This window comes from Sphaerodactylus townsendi, linkage group LG02 (assembly GCF_021028975.2).
Source record: "Sphaerodactylus townsendi isolate TG3544 linkage group LG02, MPM_Stown_v2.3, whole genome shotgun sequence".
Lineage (NCBI taxonomy): Eukaryota > Metazoa > Chordata > Lepidosauria > Squamata > Sphaerodactylidae > Sphaerodactylus > Sphaerodactylus townsendi.
The window spans coordinates 138,240,337-138,262,506 of record NC_059426.1 but is presented as its reverse complement, the minus strand read 5'-3'; the positions used below and the strand labels follow the sequence as shown (position 1 = coordinate 138,262,506).

Below are 22,170 nucleotides of genomic sequence, written 5' to 3'. Positions count from 1 at the left end.
CTTAGTTTTTGCAATTTGAGAGGTAAGTAAAAAGAGGTGCAAACATTGCAATAGACACAGGAAGCATTAAATGATCTCCCACAAACACAATAGGACTAGTGCATATTTATAGATCAAGCTAAACTTCATAATATTAAACAATGACTTTGTCAGCAGGCTAATACCATATATGATAGAAAACTGGCCATAAAGTTAGTCATATTTATGCAAACATCATAATAATATGTTCCATTTGCCTAAGGTGTACACAGGCATCATCCGTCATAGAATACTGTGGATTGTTTTACATTAAGAAAGTCTCCATACTTTATATTTTGAATAAGTCAAATCTTGTTTTCACAAGCATTTATCACATTCTAAAAGAGGAAGTTTCATAGGAATGTTTTTGTAATGCTACCCTAAAGTTCTACTTTTTTCTAATGGAAGCATTGAAAAGCATCCATGGAAAGAAACAGAAGAAACCTTTTACTGGGCTTTTACATTTGTATTCTATTCTTTAGGGGGGTGTCTGCTGACTTAACTTGCCGTGGGTCCTTTCTGCAGAAACAGGTAGGATAAATGAGCCTGCCATAGCCCCAGGCTGTTCACATGGCTGGGTGACCCATGGTCAGCAAGTGCATTGGCTGCAGAAAATTAGCTTGCAGCTAAATGGTGACCGTTCTTTAGGGATGTAGTATATAATCCTCAAAAACACCCCCTTCACTGAAAAAGTATAGGCATTTTAGAAGGCAGCTAGGTCTTATGTTATTTCTGTATAAATTGAAAGCTGGGGAAAAGAGGAAAAAGTTCTTTTTTCTCTGTTTTCATTGATTATTGAGAATGATTTTTTGTTACTGTGAAGGTCTGGAAAAATTAGTTGAGGGAAACTGTTTTCTCCCCACTTTTGTAGGTCTTTAAAAATTTTCTCAAGAGAAAATTGGAATATTTTCAAACGTATGGGGGCGGGGATCCTGTGAAGTTTTGGGGAACAGTGAGAAGGACTATTGGTTTCCCCCTTTTAGAATAAGATCTTTTTAAAGCAAAGGTTTTATGTATATTTTGCAAATTCCTGTGTAAACTCATCTACAGTATTGGGTGATGATAATTCCCATATCTTCTAAGGACTTATGCAAGATTTTATAGAATGTTTACTGTTCAAATGTTAATAATTTTGTCAACAATTAATATAGTATAATGTGTTTAATGATAAATTAAATAATTAAATAATTATTAAATAATTATTAAATAATTCAGTTTTTTGGTATTGTAAACATGCTGTAATCCTACAGATTGTGATAATCTGATATACTCCTAAATTTCATATATGTGCGAAATACTACCATTTTATATGCTAAGCAAGTTACAAATCAGTAAAATTTCAAGTTTGACAGGAAAATAAGTATTGCATATATTTCAGTTTTCCTCCCACAGCCCTTCTTTTTCAGGGGAAAAAGGATTTTATTTTTCTGTAGTTTCAAAATTCCCAAAAATTCTGCTGCTCAATAAGAACTGAACAAATCATGAATGAACAAATTTTAAAAATTATTTTGACATCTTGTGGTTTTAATGTGTTTTTTTCTACAATTCATAAAATGGGGCTCAAGAGACATGATGTATTTACTTGCAAACTGGTACAGAAGCTTCACTTAAAGCCTTCAACAATACATTCACTTAAAACTGTTTTGGAACTGATCAGTATTGTTGAAATTTTTACTATCTGTTGATTAAGTGTGGTCAAAATATCATTGAAAAATAGACAGTGCCTACTGATGCTTAAACATCCCATCATTATGAAAGGATATGTAGCTTGTGACACATTGTTAAAGCTAATAGGTGACCCCTGTGGCGTAAGTGCCCAAATGGAGATTTTCTTGGTCTACTTTAAAAATAAAGTTTTCTAGAATTCCAGAAAATAAAGTTTTCTGGAATTTATCAAAGGTAAACATTTCTTTTTTGCCGTCTAACTCACAGCTGACTTATGGTGACCCCATATGGATTTCAAGTCAAGAGACATTCAGAGGTGGTTTGCCATTGCCTACCTCCATGTCATGCCCATGGTATTCTTTTGAGGTCTTCCATCCAAATACTCGCCAGGGTCAGAGCTGAGAGTGTATGACAGGCCCAGCAACTTTCCATGGCAAAGTGGGGGTTCAGACCTGAGTTTCCCAGATCCTGGTCCAACATCTTAACCACTACCCTACTTTGACTCTCTTAAATTCTGTATATTCCAGTATTTATTTGATTAGCAGCCTGCGGGAAGTATTGGTTCTTGTGAGACAGAGCTGTGGATTACATAATTACTCAGCTTAGCTCATGGAGGCCTTTGAAGCCTAGCAGAAAGGAAAAAATCACTAATTATCGAAAAACCTCATATACAATTAGAACCTTTTGCTTAAAGATGCTGGAAAGCAGTGTTCCTCGCTTTTATGAAGGAATCAAATACCCAGCAAGTTTGCAGTTCTGCACTACTTTTGTATGCTACCGGTTCCCTGGGGCAGTGGTATACAATAGCATTCTGCAATACCCAGATGAAAAATCATTTTGTTTCTTTAAGGCAGCTCCGGAACAGCATGTTTGTGACTGTCCCTTACTAGTTGATTAATTGTTGCATGTCTTACTGCCCAAAATATGCCAGAGCCAGGGAGAAATTTCTTGCAAAGTGACTGCTAAAATGCTTAGCTACCTCAGATGTTCACAAACTAAGGTTATTTTAAGTGGCTGCAGCAAAAATTGCACAATTGTCATGGCTGTATGTAGTTTTGCTATTTCTATTTATTCATTTCTTCTGTTGTTTGGCCTGTGGGCTGTTAAACCTCAATAAAGATTCCAGAGTGAGAATGTTCAGTCCTGAATTCACCAGAAAAATACATATTAGGCTTTCCCACCTAGTGTGAGCAGTAACTGGTAGAGTTCACTTATTTTCCTTCTTTTAATGTATTGTATTTGAATTTTTTTCAGTGACTTTTTTGAACGAACCATTCTGTGTAACAGCCTTGTGTGGAGTTGTGCTGTTACAGGCAAGCCTGGACTCACATATCAGGAAGCATTAGAATCGGAAAAGAAAGCCAGACAAAACCTTCAGAACTTTCCAGAGCCTCTTATTATTCCAGTTCTGTACTTGGTTACTCTCACCCGTCGCTCACGACTTCATGAAGTTTGTGATGATATCTTTGATTATATCAAAGACCGTTACTTTGTTGGAGAAATTGTGGAAATACTTAGGAATAATGGTGAAAGGTAGGTTTCTTTGATATGCGCTTGTCCTAATAGACGTGCTTGACAGGGTTATTTTGGAGTGGTTTGAGCTGCTGTTGATCCAATTCCTTGTATCCTGGCTTAAGACAACTTCAATAGATTCACTAATTCACTGACTAATACTCAGCATTATCCTAGTGCGTATGGAGTATAGTTCTGCATATTGTGCTACTGAGCTTATAGGAAAGGTGGATTATAAATCTATATAAAAAGAATATAAAATGACAGAATGTTTTCCTCTGCTTTCCAATATTAACTTTAACCACTGTCTGGTATTATGTTTCCTTTGGCACTAGTGTTACCTTAATTCTTGTTTCAGACATGAATGCAGAAACCAATTTAGTGTAAACCAAAGTTAGTTGTGGAGGGCCAGTGTTTTGTTTTGTTTTAAGATGCTTTGAGCTGCCATAGTCAGTGGGAAAGTTATAATATTTTCATAAATGATGTTGTGAATTTGGAGAACTGTACTTGAATAAATGTTAAGAATCACTGGTTTACCTTAATACAGAACAATTGGCCATGCTGGCAGGGGCTGATGGGAATTGTTGTACATGAACATCTGGGGCACCAGAGTTGGACACCCCTGCTCTAATACATTTAAAATTCCTGCCTCTTAATAATTTACCCCCCCCCCATAAAATTATGTATTAGATTAAAGAAATAGTCTAAAATTTGAAATACACTTGTCTGCCTGTTCCTGTACATTGTAATCATAGCTGAAAAAAGTGTTTTGCCCTATTTATTTCAGCTTGGCTGAATTAATTTTTATTTATGTTTCATGGTGTTTTGTGTGAGTGCATCTACTGTGGAACAGATTTTTTTCTCCAGTGAATTTAATAATTAGAATATAGTGAGGTAGAAAGGTTGGGAAACACTGGTCTAGAAGTATATCCTTGGAGAAGCTGGGGATAGCGATAAGCAAAGCTGTTGTGGGCCCAGTTGTCTGTTTCCCCAGTTTGTTGAAGGAATGCATCTATTTCAGTGCATTGACATGGAATCAGGTCTTGTTATAAAGCTGGAAAAAGCTGTACTTCTAGCTGTGATTAGCAGATCTGGAAATGCAGCTTCTCAGTATAAGAAATTTCTTGAACTGGACCTTATACGATTGTCTTCAGCCACCTATTTGGGGTGTGTATACATATTTGAGTGATATGCATGTATACCAGATGGAGACTTAAATGCGTTGGGAAGAAAGGACCATTATCAAGATCAGATTAGATAAACAGTTATATTATCTTTACTTATTTAGGTCATCAACTATACTAAAGAAGGATGAATTGCCAGTGTAGGTAGTTAGTAGCATAAAATCCCTTGAATTTTTCCTAATTTCTGTTAAACTCATGCAAACTGTTTAAGCAACAAACAATACCTTCTATTTAGACTATTTACTTACCACTCTGATAAAACAAGAAGTATTGTGATTAATACCAATAACTAAATAAATAGTTTATAAACAGACTATTTTAATGGCTTGGTTGCCATGATAGATCATTGCTTATTCAGTGTATTAATATGGTAGTGCACTAAAGTATGCACTTGAAATATTTAGAATACTGGATCTAAAGAACTGGGTGTCTTCCATATGGGACAGTTTTTTCTACACCTTGTGCTAGAGCATTGTTCAAGAAAAGTGAAATTAAAACCAAGTTTTTTCAGTTGTCAGAAGAGCATGCAAAATCATGAGAACTGTTGGAGGACTTAACTGGTATAACATAGCATAAATTCTTCCACCTGCACTTTCTGAAGCCTTGGCAAAATGTGACTTGTGGATGTTTGTTTAGATCCAACCTGTAGTAGATTATTATAGAATTATGTGGAGGTGAAACGAACATAGATAATGAAGTTAAAATTGCAGAGGTTAATCTGTTAAATCTCATTAGCAAATTGATGTCAAAGCACTCTGCTGCATATTTATTTTTGCTAGGTTATAATGCTGGATTGAAAAATGTTTAACAGCCCAATCTGGGGTGGGGGGAAAGGGGGTGAATTGTGTTGCATAGGCAGCGTGTCCTCGCACCAGTGGATATGGCCTCCTCAGGGCACTGCCCCCGGCAGAGGGGCAAACACAGTGGTGGGTGGCTGCAGTGCCCCTCCAGAATACCCAGATACTGCACTGAGCACTGCATCAGTGTTTGCATGCCATCACCAGCCCCGTTGGTGCAATGGGAGTGGACCTGATCGTTGTCTGTTTCCTCCCGGGGTTTGGGGCCAGGAGTGCAGTGCCCCGGCCCTTGAACTTACAGCACCTATTTGGGTGGCATACGTCTATTGAGCTCTATGGAGAACTTTCTGGCAGGGTTTTTTCTCCTCCCCACACCGCCTCTGTAGGCAGTGGGGCAGGCTTGCAGTACCTCTGGATTGGGCTGTTAGTTACTTATTCCATCAACTAAATCTGCCTGCATTCTAATTGACTGAATATGCTTTATTTCAGGTTGCATTGTAAGATATTGGAAGTTAAAGCACCATTGCATCACAATGGAATGACTAATGGCCATGCCAGCAATAGAGATGAAGACACTATCATCATTAGTGATAGTGATGACTCAGACTTGGATACTAGTCCTGCACAAAATGGGTGATTTCATACTTGAAGTGTAGATGTTTTAAAGTTTTCAAAGACTTAACATAATGTAGTCATTTAATGCGTTGTGCAAAATTTCTTCATATAAGCCTGTAGAAGCATTTTTTCTAAGTAGTTAGAGAACTACAGCTTTCCCAAATCTTATAAATATCTTACATCATATATTTTTGCTTAATATTCGTTAATATTCATTCCTGGATATGCTCTGTGTGTGAAAGTAAATATACACATTTGGGTTCTGTGTGGTTTCCGGGCTGTATGGCCGTGTTCTAGCAGCATTCTCTCCTGACGTTTCACCTGCATCTGTGGCTGGCATCTTCAGAGGATCCTGATCCATACAGCCCGGAAACCACACAGCACCCAAGCGATTCCGGCCGTGAAAAGCCTTTGACAATACATTAAATATACACAGTTAAATTTCCCCCCTCCTTTCTAGTTGTGCTCACAGAGACCATTTGAATTTAAAACCAATGAGACAGTGCTTTGTACTTTCGAGACAGCATCCTGAAGCTTAATTTCATTTCATTTCTTTACTAAATAATGGCTGAATATTTTCTTTTGAGCAATGAAGTAATTTTTGTTTTTAGGAAGGGAAAAGCCATAATTGACTCATCTTTGTTCAAATATAAAGTGAAGCCTTTAAAGAAACAGCTATATGAATATGTTACAGTGAAAGCATCTCAGATTTGGTGAGTATTACTGGTTATAGTCATCTGTATCTGTTTGAACATGAGATTAACAATTCTTGAGATGGGCTGCTTTCTTCCAGAGGCATACCAGCAGAAAATGGTCCCCCACGGCCCTTCCAGGCCCCACTTATACCCCCCTCCCAGCCTCACTTACAGCCTCCATACTGCCCGGCTCCCTATGTGTCACCAGGGGCCCAGGAGTCCAGCCTGGGTGGGGAACGGCGTTTGAGGCCCCACTGGCCTCCTGTGAACTTTCCCTGCTCCCGGGACTGGTCTGGGAGGGTGATGTCTGGCATAAGCCATACCTCTTACCGTCTCCTCTGATGCCAGTTCCCCATGCTTAGGCACAGATCGAACTCTAGGTGTTAAGCAAAATTGTATGTTGTATAGCTTATATTCACATGTCCTTGGGGTTGTCTGCCCCTGGTCTGTATAATGCAAAAGCTCAGTTTATTCACTGCATGAGATCTTATAAATAGCTTTTGTTTTCTTTTGCAATAAAGCTATAGACGGGGCCTGCTTTGGAATGCATCACTTGATATCTGTATTTCTTATTAGAATTGCTTGGGAGTTGCCTATTACTACTAAATTTAAATTTATTTTAAAAAAACTCTGTACTCAGCGATTTTATATTTTAGTGTTAATATTGGTAATGATATCCTTTCATAATGTATTCCTTTTCTTTTTGGCGTGTACCATAGCCGAAGGAAGCATCTCTTTTCTCGTGACAGACTTAAGCTTTTCTTGAAGCAGCACTGTGAATCTCATGATGGCATTGTTAGAATTAAGGTAATCAAAGAGAGTAAGAAAGCTGAAATTTGAATAGATAAATTAAAATATTTACTTAATCTGAAATGGGCTGTATACAGTTTAATGTTTTGATCTGCAGCTTGCTTGTCTAATAGAACTGGCAGAACTGGCAGACCTACCATGAAGTAAGTCCGTTGGGTTCAGTGGTACTTGCTTTCGTGAATTGAACAAGTGTCCATTTCCGTGTAAATGAACATAGGATTGTAGGCTTCGTTTATTTAACTAAGACTGTAAATTTGTCCAAGATTTATGACTTCAAAATCCCTTTCCATTGTCCATACAGAATTTGTGTGGCGCTGACAGGAGAGGCAGCATAGGCAAATTTTTGGCCTCTCTTCCCAACATTTGGCTGTTAAGCCATGATGGCCCCACAGCCCCAAGAATGTACATTCTGCAGCCAGAAGGGATTGCAGAAGCAGAGGAAAATGTGACAGAAGCCCATTCATTCTGTTGGTGGTTGTTAGGAATTTTTTTAAAGGTTATATGTTATGCTTTCATTTGTTTGCCCCAGATTGTTCTCTAACATGTCTGCAGTGCTATTAATATAATTTCAAATTAGATTTGAGGCTTCATTAGTGGTATAATTTATTCTCTGGTAACATTCCATTTGTGGCTAAACTAAGGCCCCTTCCACACATGCAGAATAATGCACTTTCAATGCATTTTGAAGCTGTACAGAATATAAAAATCCACTTGCAAACAATTGTGAAAGTGGATTGAAAGTGCATTGTGCTGCATGTGCGGAAGGGGCCTAAGATTATAGTCCCTGAGCAGTCTCTCTTATTCAAGAATGGTTCTGTGCAATGGACTAGAAAACCTGGTGGGTAATAGAAGTAGTTGCTTCTTTGTCCTTGGACTACTAGCTAGTGCATACATGTAAACCACAAATTATTTTTTCACCTTTCTCTACCAAGGCAAGATCTGTTGCAAAATACAAGATCGCGGAACAAAATTTTTCCTACTTTTTTCCTGATGATCCACCCACTTTTGTCTTCAGTCCTTCAAGCAGGCGACGAAGGAGACCTCCAAAGATGGTAACTGAGGATCAGGTAAGTAACGTGGTTCTTCCTACTTCTGAATTGTTTGATTTGTATTCTTCAGCTTGGAAGCAAGTCACTGCAATGGGAGTATGAGGCTGAGGGATGGTAATTTGTCAAGATCCATGGGCAGAAGTGGAGCTTGCAACCATGCCTCCTAAAATCAGGTTGGCTGTGTAGATCAACGTGATCTTCCTGTTCGGCATCACAAAGAAAAATTATCCAAGCTGGCTACCCCACTGAAGGTCTTGGTCAGAGTAAATTTTCTAGTGATATAATTACTCTTCCAACCATTTGTCTTACAGCTGCTAACTTACTGCCCAGCCGTTGGCTGTGAGACACTTGCAAGCTTTTTTACAGATAAAATTTTATCCCTCTGCTCCTCCAGATAGGCAAGGTATGATGTTGGGTAATGGAAGGTACGTTCTGAAATAAGCTATAAATACATCTTTACAGGGAAAAATATCATTGATAAAGAGTGATGCAGCCAATTGTAGACCAGTTTCAATTCTGACATTTCCAAGCAATGCTATTGAATGGATGGTTGCTGTGCAGTACTGGAATTTTTTGCATGACACATCTGCCCTTGATACATTTCAAATTGATTTTAGGCCTGGATTTGGAATAGATCCAACTCTAGTGGGAAATCTCTGTCTTCAGATGTTGGATATGGCTGTCCTTTGATACTGTGAATCACTTAGTTTTGTTACCATGGTTACTTGAGGTGGGCATTTGGGGAGTGACACTTTGTTGGTGTCATTCATTTTTGTCTGATTAGATGTAAAGATGCAGCTTTTACCATCATACTTTGATGCTGTGGCTGTGCGGGAGAAAGCAGAAATGGAATTTATACAGGCAGAATGATTCTGGTTGGCAAGAATGATATCCTGGAGGGAGTTGGGTTGCCAACTTTAAAGCAGATTACTGCAGTCACGAAAAGTTCTGTAGTTATCTATACTTAGGATATGGATCTGGAACCTTCTTGTATTCATTTGATCTATTCGTATTATTACAGATGAACATAACAAAGTGTTCTGTGCGGGGTATCCCTTAATGACGGCTCCACATTTTGCACGGACATTACTGTTACTGTCTGGTGTAAGGAAGTTACTGTCTGGTGTAAATATTTTACTTACACCTCACCTGTTCTAAAGAATTAGCTTCCTGAGTTAAATTTAAAATGCTGGTTTTGATCTAGAAATTCTTCATAAACTGGAACTGATGCATGTGAAACTGGGCCTCTCCTATTATTTATCTGTGTGCACTTTACATTTCTTCCAACAACTTTTGTTGACTGTCTCCTCAATTATGGAGGGTATATTCGGCAACAGCCCTTTCCAAATATTTATCTGTCACTAGTGGGGCCCCGCCACGTGTTGCTGTGGCAATTGTCCTTCTCATCACAGTCCGCAACCCACACAGATGTCCATGCAGGTCCAATGATCCCCAGCATAACCTTTTGGGAGCAGCAGTGGCATAGTGGCTAAGAGCAGGTGCACTCTGATCTGGAGGAACTGGGTTTGATCTCCAGCTCTGCAGCTTGAGTTGTGGAGGCTTATCTGGGGAATTCAGATTAGCCTGTTCACTCCCACACACACCAGCTGTGTGACCTTGGGATAGTCACAGATTTTCGGAGCTCTCTCAGCCCCACCCACCTCACAGGGTGTTTATTGTGAGGGCAAGGAGGTTGTAAGCCCCTTTGGAGGTTATAAGCCCCTTTGAGTCTCCTACAGGAGAGAAAGGGGGATATAAATCCAAACTACTACTACTCCTTTTCCTCCTCCTCTTCTTCTTCCTCTTCCTCCTCCTCCTCCTCTTCTTCTTCTTCTTTTGGGGTGGTCAAATGGAATCCCTCTTTTCCTTTTCAATGCACATTATTGTATGGTGCTGTCTTGGTTTTTAGTATAAGGTAACCCTTTCCATTCCACAACGGAACTGTCCAGAGTTCGAATCTCGCTGTCCATGAGGCTGGTTGACATGCACAGTCCTGGCTTGGATAAGGCAGAACTGGGGCAAGGAGGCTATCCCAGTCAGGCAGCAGAGGCAGGATGGTGAGGCGCTCAGATCTAGGCCAGCTCCCTGGGTTTTTAAAGGGCCATGTGCAAAAGAAGCAGAGGCAGTAATGTTGGTTCGCCCCCACCCGCGGATTTTCTTAGAAGAAAAAGGCAAACTCCAGCTTGATTTTAGTAAAAGAGAGCTGTGGCGAATATGGGTGAGGAAGTGGGTAAGTGGTGGTTGGATGTGAGGGAGGGCAGAGTGAGGTGTGTGAGGATGAGCTGGATGTGAATGAGAGTATGTGTGTTGTGTGGTAGTAGTGGGTGAGGCACAGAGAGTGAAAATTACCTGCATGTGTGGTGGGGGACCCCACCTGATGTCTCACACGGCAAAGTGTGTATGTGTTTCACTTCCACTCGTATTACCTAACAGTATTACCTATTTACTGTTTTCACTGCTCATCTCTGGCCATCTGCGCGAACATTCTAAGCCCTCATACCAAGGCCTCAGGCCACAGACAGGCTGCACAAACATTCTAAGGGTGACAGTTAAACAGAGGCAGCTTCATGGCCTGGTGCGCCAGGAAAAAGACGTTTTACCTGGCTCAGGTATGGACTTTTGGCGATTTGAAGGTCCGATTACCTGCCCGCAACAGGAAGGGACGTCATGTGAAAATTTGGGGGCGATCCGACCAGCCATTTTGGCGTTAGGGAGTCACCAACAAACGGATGGTTAGCTTTTTATATAGATTGCTGCAACTTGATGTAGTGGGTTTCTGTTGGGAGGTCATGTTGTCCTCCCACCGTCCGTCTTCTCAAGGAGCTGTTCAACTGTTCTATTCAGGAGTGCTTATGAATTATCTGAATGACTAGGTTTATGAGATTTTCTTCTCTTGAGGCTTGTCTATTATAGTGTTTTTAGCTTACATAGTGATTGAAGTCCTATGTAGCATGGCACTTTTTATAAACATCTTAATAACTAAACTGGCATGATTAGGTATAGTGAACTCCAATTTGGAGAACTCTAATTGATTCGGCACTCCTATGCATGAACCCTGCTTGGGTGACCTGGGGCTAGTCACAGTCCTCTCAGAACTCTCTCAGCCCCACCTACCTCACAAGGAGGTTGTTGGGGGGAGAGGAAGGGAAGGTGGTTATAAGCTGCTTTGAGACTCCTTAAAAGTAAAGTGGGGTATAAAAACGGATTCTTCTTCTACGCTCAATGTGTTTAATTTTGCAAAGTTGTTGAAAGATTTGGGTTATCAATTATTTGCCCATTTAAAATCTTGTGCGCCTCTCCCCATTCCCATTCCCCGTCAAGGAGGACAGAGTTGTAGATGAACCACTTAGTCCGAGTAACACAAGCAGTGCAGCAAAAGAGAGAGCAAGACTCCAAAAAGAAAAAGAAGAAATGAAGATCATGGGTAAGGTCCATTGGGAGTGAGGCACTAGTTTTTTGTACATGTAAAATGTATTTTATTGATTTCTGCTGAGGCAGCTGACAAGACTTTTAGTGTACTATTTGCAAATAGGGAAATTGTTATGGCCCAGTCTTAACCATTTTTACCTGGAAATAAAGTCTCCTGTTCCATTAAGCATCTGTACTGTCTACTGTGATTGGCATCATGGCATCAACTCTCCAGTAGCAGTCTTTTGCATCACCAAATGCCCAGTCCTTCTAATTGAAGATATCAGGGATTGAACCTGCAATGTTTTGCAAGCAAAGCAGATAGGCACAGCCTCTCTCATGAATCGGGGTAATCATACCACTGCACTAGTCAGTCAGCCCAGTACAGATGCTCTTTGCGTGTCTTCCCTGGTAAGCTCAAGCTATCTCCAGCAGTGAAGTCACCCAGAAAACCAAGTTCCTAGTGTGTGTTGGCATGCACCTGTAACTTAAACTATCCCCAAAAGGATTGTTGTTACGTTACAGAGGCTGGATGTCTCCCACTGAATTGCTGTTTTAACCCTCCTCCAGCTTTATAGTCTAGCCCAGGGGTCTGCAACCTGCGGCTCTCCAGATGTTCATGGACTGCAATTCCCATCAGCCCCTGCCAGCATAGCCTTTCTACAACATAGTCCTAGTGGGATCCATTCTGTCTTGCAACTTCAAAAACAGAACCTTATTTAACCCAGGGATGCATTCTGAAAGCTCTGCATGTGGTAGGTTCCATTAAGTACAGAAGACGCTATAGCCTCCAGAATGCTCAGTGTGCAACAATTGTACACCAAGCTGCTTTTAAATGTAAAGGGCCAGTAGCTCTAAAAGAGAGCATTGAGACTGACCTGTGGTTAGTTAATTCATTATAATTAATATATTCGATTTAATAAACGGCTCTCCCCCAGAGGGTTCAGAGCAGTGCTGTTGTTTTGTCCCCTGCCCCAACAACCAGGTGCATGAGAAGTAAAACATAATTTTCCTGATTTGGTGATGAAACTTTTTTGAAACTTTATATACCTGCTTATTTTTATTTGTATAGCATTTTATAGATCAGACTGATGTTCACCTGTTCGTCTTTATTTGAAAACTTGATCTAGATGCACATAACAAAAATAACTTTGCTTCTCTTATATACCTTTTGAAAAAGAAAAAATGAAAAAGGAGAAAGCAAATGTAATAGATTCAAAGAAGAGAGAAAGAGAAGATAAGGAAAAAAGAAGGGAAGAATTAAAGAAGATGGTGGAAGAAGAAAAGCTGAAGAAGAAAGAAGAGAGAGAGCGACTAAAAATAGAAAAAGAAAAGGTCAGGAGCTCCCTTTTGTAAAGTTCCTAAAGATTGTTTGAGCTGTTTGCCTCAGACCATTGTTAACCTTGCAGATGAGTGGCTTACATTTAAAGTATTATATTGTTGTCCAAAACCACCTAGCTAGTACAAATTAAAATTCTAAAATGCAGTGTAAGCCAAAAGTTTAAATTTTCAAACAGTAGCATAATGTATACTTTGTTCTAATTATGTCTTGGCGTGAACCCACGTGAAACTGCCCTGTACTGAATCAGACCCTTGGTTCATCAAAGTCGGTGTTGTTTACTTAGAGTGTCAGGTGCTGGAGATTGAACCAAGGACCTTCTCTGTGCTAAGTAGATGTTCTATCACTGACCCAGGACTCCTTTCCCCATAAGAGATGCTGTGATGGATGCTATTAAAACTATTATACTAGCTTTATGTGCAAGGAATTATCTGAGACTAGTTTGATTAGGAATAGTGTTTCTAACTGTTTATAGTTTTCTCAGGTACAGTAAGGAGAAGCTACAGTTTAATCTCTTTGATATGTTTTTGCCCTCAAGTCACAGCTGGTTTATGGCAACCCAGTAGAATTTTCAAGGCAAGAGACATTCAGAGGTGGTTTTCCATTGCCTTCCTCCACATGGTGAACATGATGTTCCTTGGTCATCTCTCATCCAAGTACTAGCCAGGACCTACCCTGCTTAACTTCTGAGATGTTGAGATTAGGCTAGCTTGAGCCATCCAGGTCAGGGCAATCTCTTTGATATCAGTTTTCAATTTAATTACAGGAAAGAGAGAAACTACGTGAGGAAAAAAGGAAATACCTGGAGCATTTAAAACAGTGGAGCAAGCGTAGAGAAGACATGGAATGTGATGATCTTAAGGTGACCTTGACTTTTTGAAAGGGTATGGGTTGTATGAGCCCCTGGCATAAGAGATGTTTGTCTGTGTATTCTTTGAATTATTCAACTTGCTGCCGCATTACTTTTTTTATATCCAGTGTGTTAGAGAAATAAAGTAGGAGCTCATACAGGTGTCCTACATTCTTAGGAATAAGTCCTAGCTCTTTGAAATCTGTGTAGGGCTACATCGGTTCTGTCATCCCTCTTCTGCGCCTTCAGGCCTGTGTTGAGGTAACAGAGAGTTCTAGATGACAGAAATGGTGCTTATGTTTATTCCTGTCTTAGGGCAATTATAATGTATTCTCTTTCAGAAGGTTCTACATAAATGTAGATCATCAGAATGGCAAAATTGATTCTGAATCCTTGGAAGCTACTCAAATTTACAAATATAGAAGATCAGAAACTGTGTATACTTCACGTTAGGGAAGCTAGCATCAAATCTAAGAGGACACTAGCAAGCCTGAATGTCAAAGTCAAGAAGTCATAAACGCAAGAAGGTTTAAAAAGTGAAGGTCTTGCCCGCAGATGAGGAAATCAGAGCTTGGACACTGGAAAAACAAATGATAGTTGACAGTAATGCAAGCAAAGTAGAAATGTGAGCAGGTTGCTTAACCATTAAAATGCAAATTTTTGCATTTCAAACTGCTGGGTGTTCTATAGCTGGAACATGCAATAAATATTCATTTTTTTATTTACTTTGCAGGAACTTCCAGTTCCAACCCCTGTGAAAACCAGATTACCTCCTGAGATTTTCGGAGATGCTCTCATGGTCTTGGAATTCCTTCATGCCTTTGGAGAGCTCTTTGATCTTCAAGATGAGTTTCCTGATGGAGTGACTTTAGGCAAGTTTCTTAATTTTTTCACATGTTTTTCACATTTCTGTTTCTCATAGAGGGTTGACTAGTGTTAAAGGATTCTTTATTCCTATTTGTTAGGGCACAGATTGATAATGGCAGTCAGCTGTATTTGTCTTTAGTTCATGGACTTTTAGCTGTATAATGTATTAGTTCATGGACTTTTAGCTGTATAATGTTAATGTATTCAATTAATTTTGTTCCTTAATATAAGTATGCCACTTACAGTCATGTTGATCTTAAAATCTATGTAGCAAGATGCATGCACAGGGTTTTCATGTTCTCAGATGTTCTATTCATTTTGTTGGAGGACGTCTTACAATGACTTTTTAACATATGGAGATATAATATAATAAACTCTCAAGGAGAAATTAAGTCTTGGCAAAAGGTGGAGGACGAAGACAAAAATTTTCAATGGCTATTGCAGGGGTAGGGAACCTGCGGCTCTCCAGATGTTCAGGAACTACAATTCCCATCAGCCCCTGCCAGCATGGCCAATTGGAATTGGCCATGCTGACAGGAGCTGATGGGAATTGTAGTTCCTGAACATCTGGAGAGCCGCAGGTTCCCTACTCCTGGGCTATTGTATTTTCAGTTTCAAGATTTAAAAAAGATTTTCACACAGAATGAACACAAGGAGGGAGTTGACTAAATTTGGAAAGGTGATAATGCAACAAAAAGAACATTTATTAGGACAGATCTATAGCTTAACACTTCAATTTGATACAAAAACAAATCAAGCTAAAACAATTATGATTAGATTGATTCAAATTTTTAAGCAAGAATTATCTTTTCAACAGTAGGAAACCTTATGAACAAAGGCTATCAAATTCACAGCCAGCTAAACATTAAGTTGGTATAAGGTGTATAATTGGTGGTGTGCCACTCCAAAGGATATGGAAAAGGTAGACAAGCATTATCAAAAGAAAGGTTGGAAATATGAAGAAGTGGATGGTCCTTTTTACCACATGTGGATGGTATGTTTACCACCAAAAAATGGAAAGAAAATTTAAAAATTAAATTTGCTATCAGTGCCAAGAGTATGTTATTACACATTTTGCCAAGAATTTCAAGAATTTCAGAAGAACTGTTTCGATGTATAATAACAGCGGCCAATACTTGCAGCAAATTGGAAATCAGAAGAATGTCCATGCCAAGAGGATTGGGAATGTAAACTAGCTGAATATGCAATAATGGCAAAAATAATTAATTTTGTGAGTAGAAGACCAATTAAAGAATTCCCAGATAAATGGAAAGCATAGTATTTATACTGTACTTAAAAAAATAGGGAGCTGAAAAAGAGGTTGATTTATAATAGTAATTAATATTATCTGTTTTTTTCCTATATCTTATTTAGTTATAATCCATCCTATATTACTGTTTAATATCAGGTTTATCAGAAATTTGCTAGGTTATGATGATTACATTCCATGTTATTATATTTCTTCATTGTTTATAGCAGATGTTATCACTTATTGTTTATTAGCTCGTGGTATGTAATATCATATGCAATTTCCTTTTCTTTTTCTAAGATTTCTGATACAGTTGTAATTTTTTTAATTTTCTTTTTTCTGTCTTGTTTTAATTACAAATATAAAAACAAAAACAAATGCAAAAACATGATGAATAAATTGACTAAGTGTGCTTTGTCTTTATTGTTCTTTACAGAAGTGTTAGAGGAAGCTCTTGTAGGAAATGACAGCGAAGGCCCGCTATGTGAATTATTGTTTTTCTTCCTAACGGCCATTTTTCAAGCTATGACTGAAGAAGAAGAAGAAGTGGCCAAAGACCAAATAGCTGATGCTGAGACCAAAGGTCAGATTTCAATGATATTGCCCGAAAAAGAATTTTCATGCTAACTTGCTTGCATGGCAGTCTGTCTTCTATTAGCTTTGCTTTGCTTTAGTGTGCTCAGGTTGAGTTTAGGGTGTATTTTAGGTGCAAGCTGCAGTGGTGATCCTGAGTTCTTTAAAAGTTCCACTATTACATAAACATCAAGGATTTCAGAATGTGTCAAGTTCCTTTGTTTTCATTTAAAAGCTATTTCCATGCGACAGAGTCCAAAAGGTATATGTGCTTCATCACCAAACAAAGGACATCTCTTAATTCTGCTAACTGTTCCGTGGCAAACACCTACACCATGACCCATCCTTGAATGCTACCGGCACACTGCATAGGCTAGTTTAATTATGACAGAGGGCACATTCCCTAGACCTGAACAGAACATTTTATTGGTTTTACTATTGGAAGTGTAAATGCTATTGTGTTTGTAAAAAAAAATTAGCATCATGATGGGCATAACATACCTTACTAGTAAAAAAGGATGACTGCTGTATTTTCATCTTAACCCCAGTTCTAGCTTCTTGTACTTTGGACCCAGTGACTTGCTGCATTTATTTTGAATGTGTCCAACAAGGTGGTCTGCACACAGCCTCTTAAGGTCAGAGTTGCTCACATGGTTGTGGAAATGTTACAAACCATCAGGAAGCAGCTTTATTAATACTTAATGTTGATCTCTTGAGGTTAGTGTTAAGGATTGGAAGATCATGTAAATAGTTTTTGCTTTGAAGCAGTTAATGTCATGGTTGTTTTTCATGTGAGATAACATGAATGGTGATTTTGAAATTCATTCCATCCAGGCTCCAAGATATGTAACTCTTAATAAAAACAGATGAACAGTAAATGGTGCTAGGGAATAGTGCAGATGACAGCAGTTGCTGACTTCTGATGTTCTTTCCAAAATGTACTATGACACACATTATTGTGTTTTACTTGTCCATTTCTAGAAAAAGTTCATAGAACAAAATTTGGGAGTGACTTGCTATTTGTTCTTACCACATAATTCTAACATAAACCTTCAACCTGACACTGTGCTAGAAAGAAGCACAATTGTAGGAAAAATTAAATTCTTCCTTTGCCTGTCTCCAAGAGCTATTCAGCTTGGAAGAACAAGACATATGCAGTTTCTCCCATTCAGGGAGAGTACTGAAGGTGGGGCAACTAGCTCAAAAACTGCCTTGTTTCTGTAGCCTTCCCCCTGTTTCTGTGGAAACCATGATAGTTATGAAGCCGTGTGTGTGGTGGTGGGAGAGCTTGCTTTTATCAGAACCTGATGTATATTTTCCTTGACCTAATTCATTAGAATTTTAAAACTTACACATTTTAGTCTTATGGTTTCATAGAGTTACATTTTATTCAGCTGTGACATACTTCACTGCTGTTGCTCTGGAATTTCTCAGTAGAAAGGTGCATTTCTTCTCTGGAACCAATATGACAGCAACATGATAACAATATGTGGGCACTGGATATTCATCAAAGACTTATTGGCCACAAAAGAATATTATTTATAGGTTTCTGTGGGTGAACATTCTTTTTAGATCTACATTTTTCTTTGAAATATAGAGTTGGTTGCAGAGCTAATCATCTGCCAGAGAGCGCGGGGGACATTTTTGCTTAGTACTTCTTTCTGTTGCAGACCCTTACGTAGCTTCCATTGCGGTTTCTTACCAGTCAGCTCAGTATTCTATGGAGCTGAGTGCAGTAGGGGTAAAAAGGAGAAGTTGGCTTTGCTTGGAGTACATTAAATCTAATCCATAGTTTTCAGGGTTTCTTGGCTAGTAACAAAAGTATCTCACATTTCTGTGTTGTACAATTAATAGGATTCAGTTATAAGTTGTTGAGACACCTACTTTCCTTTGGCTAGCAATTCAGATGTGAGCAAAATATTTCAGCCGGCAATCAGTGTAAGAAATTATATTTCTTCTGTTTCACAGCTAGATAGCATTTATTGCTGAAATAGTTTCTAAAATATTATCTGTTATGAATGTAGAGTGCCATAATACTTGTTGATAGACAGTCCCACAAATTGAGATAGAGAAAAAAGAGTTTTTCGTGCTCCCTCAAAATATTAGCACTCTGTGGCACTCAGGATGTACCAAGGATGGTGGTACTTCTCACAATGCATAATTATATAGAATTCACTACGAAAGGATATAGTGACAACCACAAGTTTAGATGGCTTTCAAGAGGATTAGGTATTTTCATGGTTTGTCCATCAGTAGCTATCAGACATGATGGCTAAAACTCAGATTCTGTGGTTCATAGTGAGTATGTTTTATTTGTGTGTTTACTGGATTTGTATGCTTTCCCTCAGGACAGCTATTGCAGTTTAAACATAAGTTAAAATCTCTTCAATAGTTAAAATATTATTACTTTAAGGTTTAACTTAAACATCTGAGCAGTGTCCTTATTAACAGTAGTATACTGATGGGGGAAGGAGGAAAGGGAAAGGAAGATTTTAAAAATTACCTAAAGCTACGAATGCACAAAGGTGGTGAGAGCAGCTAGGATGTAAACTGTTGCTGCCTCAATCTTAGGCCTGGTGAAATATCTTGGTTTTACATTCGCTACGGAAGTGAACCAAGTCCTGTCGGGTCCGGGTCTCGCTCAACAGAGTTCCCCCCAGGCCGAGGCCGGAGCTGAAAAACCTCTGGCTGAGGACAGCTGGATGCTTTTAGAGCCAGGGTCCTCCAGCAGATTATTTCGAGTTGAGCATAACAGTCTTGAGGGAAGATGGTCCTGTACGTATGACTGTTCTGGACCATTTAGGGCTTTGAAGAATAATACCAAAACCTTGTATCTGATTTGGTGCTCAATTGAGAGCCAGTGCAGCTTGTTGTGTATGTGCCTTAAAAAGCATCCCTGTAAGAACCCTTGCTGTTCATTCTGGACCAGCTGAAGTTTCCCAAGCAGCTTCAAGGGCAGCCCTGCATAGAGTGAATTACAGTCGTCTAGCTTGGAAGTAATATCTCTAAGTAATAGTTGCCAGTAGACAATGGGAGCACTATGGTCACTCTTCACTGGCTTGTGGGCTTTTCAGACCATCTAGTTGGCCTTGTGAGGAGAAGGATGAAGGACTAAAGAGGACCGTTTCTGTGTTTTAGCAGGACTTTATTTTTTTCGAGGAGCAGATGAATTTTGATTCTTTAACGTTGCCATTAATTTTTGATTCTTGCGGCCCACAAAAGCTTCAATACATTGTAAAATGATCTTTGAGTGCAATATAGACATGTCTATTCTAGTTAGGCTGATTTAATTTATTCACATGAATAAAATCAGAAGGCATTAAGATACATCCATAGGAACCATTCAGCAGAGTTCATTAATTCTCTTGACACATTTCACTGAACATGTTTCACCCTGCCCAGATGTTAAGTTCTGCTTCCTAGAGATGTTAACTCGGAGGGGGTACTCTAAACCCTGTTCAAGATGTCATCAGTGTGGAATTATGTCTTCATTATGAACAAATAATGAGCATATACCTCTTTTTTTCAAATTAACAAGGAATAAGTTACTCTACTACTTCCTCATTTCTGTTCCTGAATGAAAGTGCTTTAAGGCCCTGTTAATTTGAAAGTGGTCATGGTTGCTTGCTCTTGTCCATAACGACATGGAACTATTTATGCTATCTTGAAAACATGCACCAAGTTATGTTTGACCCTGCAGGTGTGTGTGGAAATTTTTGAGTTTTTCCTCTGGATGACCTTATTGGTAGCTGCATCTAACCTACCTAAAACTGCTCTAAATTGTATTAGTGTGTTTTTTCCTGATCAGTTACCTAGAACAGGGGTAGGGAACCTGCGGCTCTCCAGATGTTCAGGAACTACAATTCCCATCAGCCTCTGTCAGCATGGCCAATTGGCCATGCTGGTAGGGGCTGATGGGAATTGTAGTTCCTGAACATCTGGAGAGCCGCAGGTTCCCTACCCCTGACCTAGAATAATCACAGCAGACTGTTAGCTGGGATCTGTGTATATTTTTGGTTGGTTTCACACTGTGTGATTATAGTAATGACAGTTAGTAGAAGAAATGCAGTCGGGTGCAGTTTGTTGGTTTGACTGAATATCTTCTACAAAAGCGTTTGCTGGATTGAGCTTTTGCATGTGTGTGTGTGTGCAGTCAAAACTTGTGTGCTGTGTAAGAAGCTACTAGTGCCTGCTGCATGCTTTCCATGGTGCTTGGGTAGCATGCTTCTAACTGTTTGGCGATGGAGCTTACATGACTATTCTTGATATGTTGTCTGCATTGTCTGCATTGCTTGAAAAAAGGTTTGCTTGCTTCACCTCCCAGATGTAAGTGTTAATGTACACTAGAATAAAGTCTTTATTTCCTTAAAGATTTAACAGAGGCTTTGGATGAAGATGCAGACCCCACAAAATCTGCACTATCTGCAGTTGCAACTTTGGCAGCTGCTTGGCCCCAGTTACACCAGGGTATGTGTGGGTTTTTCTTTTTTGTTACGTTTTGCTCTATTTTATTAAAAGTGTATTTTACATTGTTTGCTGAATACTTCAGTTGCTTGAATAATCTAGCCTTAATCTATTATTAACTGTAGGTTGCAATTTGAAAAACCTGGACCTTGATAGTTGTACTCTTTCTGAGATTCTCAGACTCCATATCCTAGCATCTGGCGCAGATGTAACATCAGCCAATGCCAAATATCGTTACCAAAAGCGAGGAGGATTTGACACTACCGATGATGCTTGCATGGAGCTAAGGTTGAGCAATCCTGGGTTGCTGAAGAAACTCTCCTGTACCTCAGTGTATGACTTATCAGCAGGTAATGACACCAAATTAACTCAGCACACTTTTATTTAAAATAGTTATACCCTGCCTCACACCGTAAATGCTTCTAATATCAAACAATATTAAAATAGAAAGATGCAACTAAGGAATAAATTTACCAACAGTAACAGAGGTAGAATGGCAGTAGGGGTTTAAATAATTGAACCAGGAAGAGGGTTGGGGGAAAGAGCCAACCAATGCCTGCGAGGAAAGGAATCTTTTCTGAGAAAACTTAGTAAGCTTGGTCCCAGACGAATTTCTGTGTGAGAGAACACTACAACAACAAAACTTTGTCTCTGGTGCTCATCCATCTAACTTTTGAGAGGGGGGCATGTAGAATAGGCCCTTCAACGCTGGTTTTTATTGGCGGGCAAACTCACAGATAACCTGTTCTCAGGCCATTTAATACTTTGTATGTTATAATTAGGATTTGGAATTGTGTCCTCTCAATTGGTAGCCAGTGGAGATCCTTCATTACTGGCAAAATAAGAGTCTTAACTCACACCAGCAAGCAATCTCAGTGCTTCATTTCATACCAACTGAAACTTCAAAGCCACCTTCAAATACAGCTCCATGAATTAAACCTGGATGTCAGCATGGTTAAATACCAAATCAGACTACTTATGAGACCATTACTGTTATGGTTTCTGGAAAGGTTCAGACCTAATGATCTGATAATTCCTTCCTTGTGATGGGGGTTGAATTTGGAGTTAGATCGGT

At 39.2% G+C, this 22,170-nt stretch overlaps 1 protein-coding gene across 2 annotated transcripts in view; it reads left to right on the top strand.

Moving 5' to 3' along the window:
* Positions 1 to 22,170, top strand: part of BAZ1A (bromodomain adjacent to zinc finger domain 1A) — a 53,360-nt gene that overhangs the window by 7,099 nt on the left and 24,091 nt on the right. Inside the window, exons 3-14 of one of the 2 annotated variants that reach the window (XM_048484784.1) lie at positions 2,938 to 3,216; positions 5,666 to 5,809; positions 6,403 to 6,504; positions 7,206 to 7,293; positions 8,229 to 8,363; positions 11,667 to 11,769; positions 12,934 to 13,088; positions 13,859 to 13,954; positions 14,676 to 14,814; positions 16,495 to 16,641; positions 21,003 to 21,098; positions 21,221 to 21,445. In XM_048484784.1, the coding sequence (XP_048340741.1) occupies positions 2,938 to 3,216; positions 5,666 to 5,809; positions 6,403 to 6,504; positions 7,206 to 7,293; positions 8,229 to 8,363; positions 11,667 to 11,769; positions 12,934 to 13,088; positions 13,859 to 13,954; positions 14,676 to 14,814; positions 16,495 to 16,641; positions 21,003 to 21,098; positions 21,221 to 21,445 (1,709 nt within the window). The remainder of the gene's footprint in view (positions 1 to 2,937; positions 3,217 to 5,665; positions 5,810 to 6,402; positions 6,505 to 7,205; positions 7,294 to 8,228; positions 8,364 to 11,666; positions 11,770 to 12,933; positions 13,089 to 13,858; positions 13,955 to 14,675; positions 14,815 to 16,494; positions 16,642 to 21,002; positions 21,099 to 21,220; positions 21,446 to 22,170) is intronic. The other variant, XM_048484785.1, reaches the window with a different exon arrangement.